The 10581-nt window shown below is 36.6% G+C and overlaps 1 protein-coding gene across 7 annotated transcripts in view; it reads right to left on the reverse strand.

Annotated features, from left to right (window-relative positions):
* LOC111259969 (glycine receptor subunit alpha-2) overlaps window positions 1-10581 on the reverse strand; it is a 122554-nt gene that overhangs the window by 9159 nt on the left and 102814 nt on the right. For 4 of the 7 annotated variants that reach the window (XM_022832385.2, XM_022832383.2, XM_022832387.2 and 1 more), the window contains 4 exons: window positions 8486-8716; window positions 8206-8336; window positions 1278-1332; window positions 85-251 (listed from right to left, as the gene is read on the reverse strand). In XM_022832385.2, coding sequence (XP_022688120.1) covers window positions 85-251; window positions 1278-1332; window positions 8206-8336; window positions 8486-8716 — 584 coding nt within the window. The other 3 variants (XM_022832384.2, XM_022832389.2, XM_022832388.2) reach the window with 3 other exon arrangements.

A 10581-nucleotide genomic window follows, 5' to 3' on the forward strand; every position in this document is an offset into this window, starting at 1 on the left:
TTTCTAGTTTTTACTTTTGGGTCTTGGCAACGTTAGGTCAATGTCGTAGTTTTTATGGGATCTTCTTCAAACTTAAAGAATTACCTATTGAGATGAGTCTCCCCGGAATAAATAGAAAGTCCAGTAGACGGTGTTGAAGACAAGGAATAAGAAAGGGAACATAATCCGTGATGCACGGTCTACCATTTGCGCACGCTTTACGTTGCGTTGCAGCTCGTGAGGCCGCATGTTTCCACCTGCCATCTGGTCATCTGCGTTGAATAAAAAAAATATTTTTTTTATAGACGCTATTACATACTCGCTTACAGTTTGAAGAGACATATTTTGTGACAGGCAACGAGTCTCTAAGCATTAATTTTATATGTCAGAGCATTCTATCTAAGCTGGGACAGTATCGTTAGCGACTTCTGCATAAATGTTCGACAATTTTCCGACAGTTTCGTGTTTATCTTGCATTCAATCTGCATCTATTTTCAGACATAATAAATAACTGTACTTTTTCTTCCTCTACTTAGTATCATTTTGGCCACAGCAGTGGTTATATAAAAAAAAAATAAATGCGGAATATGTAAATGAATGGACCTAAGATCTGCCATTAAGTATCACCAAGCAAATCAAGAAGTAAACACAACTATATCTATACAAATGTGCACTCATACCAAATGAACTATGTTAGTTGCAAGGGAGGGCAAAAACTCAATCGAATTACGAAATAACATTTCGTTATTATACTCGATCAGTTATATAAACAAATAATTCAGTCATGAAAAAAACAGTGACTTGCATTTCAACGGCGAACACAAACAGATTCGTTCATAATAGCTCGAAAACTACTATTAATAAAACTTCACCCCACATACATATATATATATATATATATTTTAAGCATTTCTGATACAATCCTTCAATAATGCGACTATATACGCATATATTACTAAAAATCAGTATATATATATATCAGTGCTTGTTTTGTTTGACCTTACATGCCCCCTGAAAGTGGTCGGGTAAGCTGATATTCTTTGAATCGCATGAGTTTCACCTTGAGAAAGTCTGCGCGGCTCAGTTTTTGTTGCATGATAAACTCTATACGAACGACATTATGGTAGAAGCTATTACGTTATACCTAGTGAGAAATAAATAAACGCTATTCGGCGTCACCTCGTTTATAAATATAATTAGCCTTCTACTTTTACATAGCTAAAATATATGAAATAGCAAAAACAGACGCCTATGGAGGGCGCTTTAATATATATAATACAAATATTTTTGTTATTCACCTTGCGCGACGGAATCCTTCCCAGAAGGTGAGGCCGCCTCCGGGGTCTTCTTGCGCTGCTCAAGGAGAAGCACCGAAAAGTGTCGTTAGCATCAATTGTTTTTCGTAGATGAAAGAACCAATTGACAACGGGTCGTATAGGGCTATAGGAATGTGAGTAAAGTACCGAGGCTGAAGAAACAAGTGTATTGGGTTGAAAAAAGGAGTCGGAAAAAGGAGAAGAAAGAACAACGTCGCTCACAGTCCGCGAGTGAGAGCCAAAGAAATGAAACCGGTAAATAAATACAGAATTTGAGTTGAAGGCATATCGAAACAAAGCCACTAAGCGGTACGGTGCGAAAGTTATAGTAGAAATTGGCAACAAAAAAAATTTATAATTATATTGAGCATTGTCTGCATAGATATAGATAGATTAGGTAGGTAGGAATAGATTAGTATGATTTTAATGGCGACTTAAATGGCGTGCTTTGTATGAGCCATTGTGGTAATACAAAGGTACTCGCTAAAGCTGTGTTAGTAGCATTGATATAAGTAGTGCAGATGTTGAACTTATCTAGATTTTGACAGTCGTTATAATATCTAAACCTCAAGGAAAAAATCACGTTGCACGCAATTTGTTAGCTAAGACCTTTGCCATTTCGAATTATGGAATTTTCAGTAAATACAGAGCAAGCCAAGATATAATACGCATACAATATTTTGCATTTGCAAGCTATTGTAGTAACATTTGGATACAAAGTAACTATTTGTTTCCTTTTACTATACAAGGAAATATACAGGGCAGGGCTATGTATACCATTCTGTCTTTTCTAGCAAGGAAACGTTGATTTGAAACTATATTGTGAAATTTTCGGGACGTTTGAGATATACATGGGTCAGGCCAGGCATTCAGTAAAATTTGTGACTTAATTTCCCCTTCGCTTTAATTTTAACAGGTAGGATATCTTACCACAGCTAAGATTTGTTTGTATTTAATCAAAGTTTTATTGAACGATACAGAAGCAGCGTAAACACCTTGTATTTCTATTACTGTTTCTATTACTGCTAAAGTGATATCTTTTAAGGCAACATTTTTTATCAAAGTCATTAGATTGAGACCATTCGAGTATGACAAGCTAAAAGAAGGCATCGCAGTTCTGTATTTGTTGTGCCACAAGTCATTATTAACAACGTGTTACATATATGATTTGATGAGACAAGATGTTGACGACTACATTGGCATGACGCATCATTTGGAAAAAATAAGATCGAAAAAATAAGATGCAGCATGACATTGCGAGTAATCGTGATCGTAAATCAGGATTTACAATGAATTATTATTTACACAATAACCATGCATAGCCATGATGGTTATACGGTCCGGGGCTCAGTACGGTTAAATGCGCTTCGGAGAACAGTGCGTACATTGTTTTTCTTCCTCGTTTTCGATGAATAAAATGCAACTCACGAATATCGTAGTATATGGGCCATTCACAAGCCGACTTCACGTTACGCAGCAGAACTTCAATAATAAAGCACCGGCTTATCTAAGTATAATCACAGCTCTTTCTAGAAAGAAAAGCACGTTCCCTTTGGTTTTGTTGAGTGAATGACTTCTTCGCGCAAAATCATTAGTGGCCTTGAGCGCTCATGTGAGGTCACATGAGCTAATAAGATAAATGTTCCAATTGATATCTCTTTGAAAATTAATTTTAATGGGGCCATTTCGGCTACCCCGTAAAAGTCTTTGATAAATATAATAGTATAATTTCCTTTCTTTCTTTCCATAGCATCAATTATTTTCTACGATAGTATCATGCAAATTTGGACACACATAGTTCCACCCTTTACTACGCGTGTGTATTAATTACTATTCTATTGTTTATATTTTTCTTAGGTATCATCAAAAACAGAACTTACTGTAAGGATTGCCGGCTCTGTACAACAATGACTATTTAATTATTGATTCATCTACAGTGTAGCGCCATTGATGTGGCTTACGAGTGTACACAGATAACGCCTTACATCTAGCTCTGATACATAAGCAGGTGAAACTGTAAAAAAGGTCTAACACAATACAATCTTTCATTAACTTTTGATCGGCAATCAGAAATAGTTTAATTGACAAATGAACGATGGAAACTCATTTATGGATTATGCTTTTTTATTAGCAAAGGCTACTGGAATAAAACTGAAAGATTTGCATCTCTATATACATAGCAATGACGTCCATATGTACCTTTGTATCACCCTTGAGTTTATAACGTGACTGCCACAAAAAATACTACAAGCGGCATATTTTTTGTCGCTACTACATGTGGAAGTTCTTTAAATGGTCCTATTTGTGCGATATATATATATATATATAAAAGTTTAAGATGAATTTTGAATTCTATAAGACAAAAATGCATGATGTATTGCATTTTTTTATCGCTCGGATCGTTTCCGAGAGATAAAAGCAGAAACTAACTATGGAGCTAAAATGCAATTAGATATGCACATACAGGGTTGTACATAGCTCGCGTCAATGTGAGTTTGAACTTGATGATGAAAGCTATATTGTGCGTGTTGCATCTATGACAGAGTAACTAGTTAAAGCTAATTGATTTTCCGGAGTAAACTAACTGTTTAGTAAGTGAAAAATAATTTTTCTATCAAAGCCTAGCACAAAAATTTTAACAATATTCTTTTCTGTCTTCAGACTTACTTTGTCAACTTGGTAAAGAGCCACTTCACTAAATAAAAAGCATTGGTATTCGCGCAGGTCGTGATTATAATAAGCCGCTGTGGAGCCTCAATGACATAGTGCGTCTTTTGAGTATAAATACACCAGAGATAACAAAATCGTAATAAATTTCTGTAGGTTTCATAGGTATATATGTGAACATCGACAACGCTCCTATACAAAAATGGTCTGAGACACGAATAGCTTATAGAATGAATAGAAAGTTCAACCTTTATTGCCCCGCTGAAAAACGTGACAGGGCGCTTGCCCCCCCCCCCTCATTATGACACTGACAAGCAGTCAGTTGCAGTTTCAAATAACTTAAAGAATAGCGTAAAAGTAGCAGAGAACAAAGAAGCAAAGGATATTTAAAGTAAAAAATGAGATAATCATTCATCACACAGTGAGACGGCGATCGGTGATACTGGCAAACAAACTTTTTACACTCAAAGAGCTATTCATAACAGTTTATTGTAACATAGAGTAGTTATAACTAACAACAGCCGATTCACCGGATCTTCTGGGCCCTGTGGTGGCAAGTGAATTTTGCCTTGTGGGGCGATTGCGGTGAAAATGATATGTACTAACATTTTTCGGTAATTCAGTTAACTGGATCTCGCCATTTTCTCTGACCATACACTGTTGAGCCGAACAATAGAATTACCGGACGGATTGCAGACCACCCATACGATTCGAGCCAAATCGACGATGTAACCATGGGTGGTGGAGGCAGTTAATGAGACGAATGAAGATCACCACCGAACAGCATAGCAGATACATATCAAGCAATGGCGAACGAGCTGGTTAGTATACGTATCATTCCAAACATGAAGTCACCATCTTAACCGAGGGAACAAAATTAGTCAGTCGTCTGCGCGGAACGAGCAATCAACGAGACTTCAACACTATTGATTCAGTCAATTGCAGCATGTACAACTTGTTTCCTAAACAAAACGTTAGACCCTAATCAGAGTTGATTTAGGGAAGTTTTTTTTTTGTCAAAGTATGGAAAAAAATTACGAACGTTTGGAACAAGATAAACGTACATTCTGTTTATGAGGTCATTATTGAGTTACCTATGTAATCTTAGGTACAGGAATGCAAATATATACTCGCAATGTCATACATACAAACATTTAGAGTACAGGGCAGCTGAGGAAGTTCTTTTGGACATTACATTCAAAGGACAAACTATGTAAACGCGAAACTGATAACCCACAAAGCCGTATAAGCCATCAGAATCGATACCGTGAAATAAGAATGTAATATATCTGACATCAAGAAAATAAATAGTAAATATCTTGTTTTGATTATAATTGTACCTAAACGGATTTAAGAACTAGATTTAGTATAAGCCTCGGAAACTTAAATGTTGGCGTTGAATATTACGCTTCACTAACATTAAATTCATAACGGCTCGTGAATTATTATAATTGAATCGTATGTTTATAGAAATTATAACCACCTAAGCCATACGGATTCTTCCGCTCTATCACTTAGACGCTTCTGGAAGGAAAATACGACCCATATCTTATTAAACGTCTTTTGTCCTTTCATAAAGCCTTTCAAAAATAAAATTCGGTACTATATATTGGAGCCATGTCCTCCTCTATACATATGCTGTTTCCGATTGAAAGCGTAATATATAATAGCAGTAAAGATGAAAACTGGGCGTGACTATTAAAAAAAAGTATGGGCTACACATCTAAGTTTAAAGTTATTAAAGAGACGTTTTCATCCACAAAACACTTATATGCGCGTATATCAATTATGGCTTTTCTGAGCCGTAATTTGTGCGGGCTTCGCGTATGCTACGCTACCTCACCAACGGTAACGACTTCGGTCAAGTGTTTTGTTTTAAAGTGAAAACAGATGGCCTATCTGTGTTTCCTAATAATAAAAAGATACTCCTCTCCGCCTGAGGAATCCAGCTTTCAATCTGAAAAGTACTTGAATATAAATGGCTTTGGTTTGTTAAACAATTAGACATTTTACAGCAAAAACTATAACCGTATAGAGAATGGCACACATCAATCAATACAGTTTATACGCATCTAAAAAATATATTGAGCTCGATTGTAACAAGCTTACAGAATCTGTTTTTAAACGAACATCAACTAGATGCTGACAATGATAATATTCATAAGTTTCACTTGGTCGATAAAGCTGCTTAACGAGCAGAGCCTTTCAAAAAATCAACCAAATACAGCGCTTGTTATACACGTGGCACAATCTTTAATTTAAAGTAAGCATGAATAGTTTCATGTCAGTAAATCTACCATATATTTCAATCTCTACTTGTAAATTGCGCTTTATTAACACACTATCTTATAGGATTTATTATATAGTTAGAGTTGTGATTGCTTTTCATAGAAATAACAAATTGGTGATGAAAACTGCTCCAGCCGGATTTCTTCGAACTAAATAGATTCTCTTCTCACTACGTCATTCAAAACTAACAAGAAATTGTGCTCTATGCAAAATATATAAAGGATTCCTCATATAAATGCCCCCTAGTTTCCTATGTCTTTTTGGAGAGAATACGAGACAGAGAACGAGAGACACGAAAAATCTACTTTCGGTTTTTTGCCGGTTTTTCGTATTTGTTAGTATATTTGCTCATATTTCTTAGATAAAGCAGGACAGGACAAAAAAGGACATTACGATATTAGGTTAATGTCGATACAGTTAGAAGTTATTGATTTATGCAGAGTTTGAAATTGAAAGGCCTAAGTTCAACTGAAGTGTGATATTAGTAGGAACTTATAATGCAACGTTTATTTTGTAAATCATTTTCTGGCTATACTCATTAATCATGCTTTATCAAGTTATTCCAGTATTTGAGACATAAATTCATATTGACCTTCATAAAATGAATAAATTAAAAACAACCTTGGCCAAAAAGGCCCCGACTCGATTATCCGATGTTTACTCAACCTGTCGCTGTCCTTATTTTTTTATGGTGCAGGAAAAGCAGCTATTATATAACAGCCTCTAAACGTCTAAGTTGTCGGCATATGACTGTTTACCAGCATTCTAAGATTGCGTTACCCTCTTACCCCCTCCCTCCTTCCCCAAGCTGTTTACTTGATGATTAATGTCCTTAATGCTGAAAGTATTTCAAATGATCATGTACATTTGTGCCCTGAAATGCAATTGTACAACAAAATGAGTTTCGTTCGAGTACATTACTTAAAACATTATAATATTTGCTAACCTAAACAGCCCTACTCCAACAATCATCTCCGAAAGGTAGACACTGGCGAAATAGTGGTTTTAAAATAAACCTTAATAACTTATAAAATAATTTCAATTAAGGTAGTTGAATTGACCATCTTTTTTTGCTGGTAGGCAATAGGTAAAGCTTGCATCTACTGAATCTTATGGGTGCCAGGCTAACATGTACGCGACACAGAAACTGACGGGTCTGAAATTATCGCTCTGGATAAAGGAAGGGTAATGGAACACAGCTAGAAGACGATATTTTTATAATGACAGCACTAGGAAAGAATATTAATGTATGATAAAGGCTTTCAACAATCTGTCGCAATCTTTAACGGCCTTTGGAGACTTCCACTAAAGTAATACTACATCAAATTTGCGCTGATTCATCAAAGTGTGCCTGGAAATTTTCCCGCCTTTAGGTAATAATGAATTCCAGATTTTCCCAAAAATTCTTAGGCGATATTCGTGTAATCTCCTTCTCAGTTTGCTTATTCCACGTTAAGGTTAGTCGCTATTTCGCAATTCAGTTACAAAGTTTCGAGCAGTATTTGTCATTGGCGGAAAAAAGCCGCAAGAAGCGCGCACAGCGTTCGGAGGCTCACGACGTACTCCACCATAAGAACAGAATAGAAACAAGAACTTCAGATGCTTTGGGTCTTAAATTTGCGTCACTTAGTTCGTTTTCATGTTACCATGGTACAGTTAGGAAAAAAGTTGATTTGAAAAATTGTTTTTGCTGACAATGTAGAAGAATACAAATGATGTTTTTGGTCCATTGAATGAGAGAACATTTGCTAGTATCATCAGGATGCGGTAAATGCCCTACCACGCATATTGGTGATGACAGTTAAGCCGAAGTACTTTTTTGAAGGCTTTCGACTATTACTGAATAATTATTATGTGTGCATTTAAAATGTGTTGTATGTTCTACCTGTACCAAATCGATATTATTACACCACATTATATTTACCAAAAAGCATATAGCTATTTGACAACTTACAGCAAATGGATTCATGGATTTTCGAAATTCTTCTGGTCGCATCTTGCTTCGTGAGAGATAGTTGACGAGAGTGAACTCCAGCAATGCGCCGAAAACCATTACCGAGCATGCACCAATCCACACGTCGATAGCTGTTTAGAGACGCCAACACGAATCCCAACGTTTATTTGTTGCCACACACTTTATCAGTGGAATGAAACTTTTCTACGTGGGGGGTCCATAACAATTCAATAAATATTTTTATTATAAAGACAGCTACCATGCAATAATTGACAATTACCTTTGACGTAGGAGACAGGAGGAAGCTGCGTTCGTACCCCGGATGCGACTGTTGTCATTGTGAGAAGAGTAGTAACTCCGAGAGTAACTCTGGCTGGAGTAGCATCGATATTCAACCAGAAAGACACCCACGATATTGTGACGATCAGGAAAGTTGGAAGGTACGTCTGGATCAGGTGGTAGCCATTTTGACGCGCAAGCGTCAATGTCACATTTAGGAAGCTGAAAGTGCCTAAAGAGATAGTTTAAAAACAAATAGTTAAATATTCTTGGTTTGTATATTAAGTAATTTTAAACAGTGAAAAACAAATTCGAAAGCCTTGTAAATTTTACTAAGCATGCTGCCCATTCTGCTTTAAAAAATTGAACACCGCAGCGTCGATAGCATCTCTAAAAGCTCTACACTTATTACATAGGATCAAGCAATTTTCTATTTATAGTTACTGCATGATGTAATGAAAACATAATGAATGTGAAAGACCGTGAATGTGAAAGAAAATCGTGTCATAGCACGTATATAGATGAAACGAACTACGCATGGACCAAGCCACGCAACACTTAAAACATTAATTCTTTCGCTGTTGTGCCATTGCGCAAACGTTCCAGCCTTATTATATACATGTTTCAGTCCATAAGGCTTATTAAACGCGGAGTATACAATGTACTGGCTGCCTCTCTAAGGTCTTTACTTTTACGCTGAATATTCAAGACGTACGACTTGTGGCACTACGCCGATAATCGTGATCATGATTACTATTAGAGGTGGAAATGATTCGAAAAGTGGATACTAAATGGGAGGCGAATAGGCAACGAAACTCAGTAGTCAATTATGCCCAAATTCGAGCTGAAATCCCGAAACGTTTTCTTTTGTGCACCACGAAGCTTTTGTACCATCATAATTATACTGTATCACTGTGTAGAGGGAGCTGATGAAAGGATGAGGGTCGGGTAGGCAGGGATTTGAACCCGTAGCAGCGGGTGATGTTTCGATAATACAAAGCTCCAATAAACAACCTAAGGAGCCTCCATATGGTGCCTCTACGCTTCTGATATTACAAATCATATAAAAATCGCATGAATTATCGGGAAAAAGGTGGTCGAAGTTGCGCCATAGCACTTCAATATTTGGCTGAACATGCTGGCATGGGTCAACTTCCCCAGCTGTTTCGTCAGTGTAGCAAGATTTTATAATGTATCCCCGTGCCGTAACTCCCTTCCGAACAGCGACAGCAACGTTGTTCGACAGTACAACTTCGACACATAATCCCACCGTGTTTGATGATCGTCTCAGATATGACGTACAGTGAGGGCTTTGTACTCGATCGAACTTTGTACTCCAAATAGAACGATTTGTTTTGGGAACGCAACAGTGTCGGCTGCAGTCAGATATGTAAACAAACATTAACTTTCAGTTAGGCATGAATATTCTTCCTCAATGGAAAAACACTCTGTGTATCTAGAAAATCATTTACAGAAGATTAAGCTGATTGACATTTGGAAGCACCAGTACACAACTCGCTAAAATGTTCAGTGATCAGAGAAATGGAGTTGACGAGGGGTCGATTTGGTCTCATATAGTTGCACTGTTCCGTTCGGGCTAAAATGCTATCGAGCTGACTGGTGGTAAAGCGGGTCCGTCTATATTCGAAACTCTAGTAGTTAAGCCAACTTGATTTACTGTCTATTCTATATGCACATAGCGCAAGAAAACAAAAGGTAAGGTGCCCGTTTTCACTTAATCAAAACTAAACCACATCGACATTCTCAGACTGCTAGGTTTTTATCGGTGTTATTTTCTCTATAGAGGCCTTCTCCTAAAAACAAACCCATCTTTCACTGAAGAAGTCGTTAATAATATACGGAAGGTCTTCCCATTAATTAATTTTTGAATGTAAAACAGTAAATGTAAACTAAACAATACAATATAAATTCATGTTTAGAAAATGCACCATTGTAAGGTGCACTTTGACAGATTACGAAGACTTACGTCTATTTATAAAGGGTTAGGTTATCTTAAAGAATATTATAGATCATCTTTTTTTGTATTTTTCTTTATGATTCAGTTGTTTAATTTTACAAATTCTCATTTTTAAAAGC

Source organism: Varroa jacobsoni, unplaced genomic scaffold (assembly GCF_002532875.2).
Source record: "Varroa jacobsoni isolate VJ856 unplaced genomic scaffold, vjacob_1.0 scaffold_389, whole genome shotgun sequence".
Lineage (NCBI taxonomy): Eukaryota > Metazoa > Arthropoda > Arachnida > Mesostigmata > Varroidae > Varroa > Varroa jacobsoni.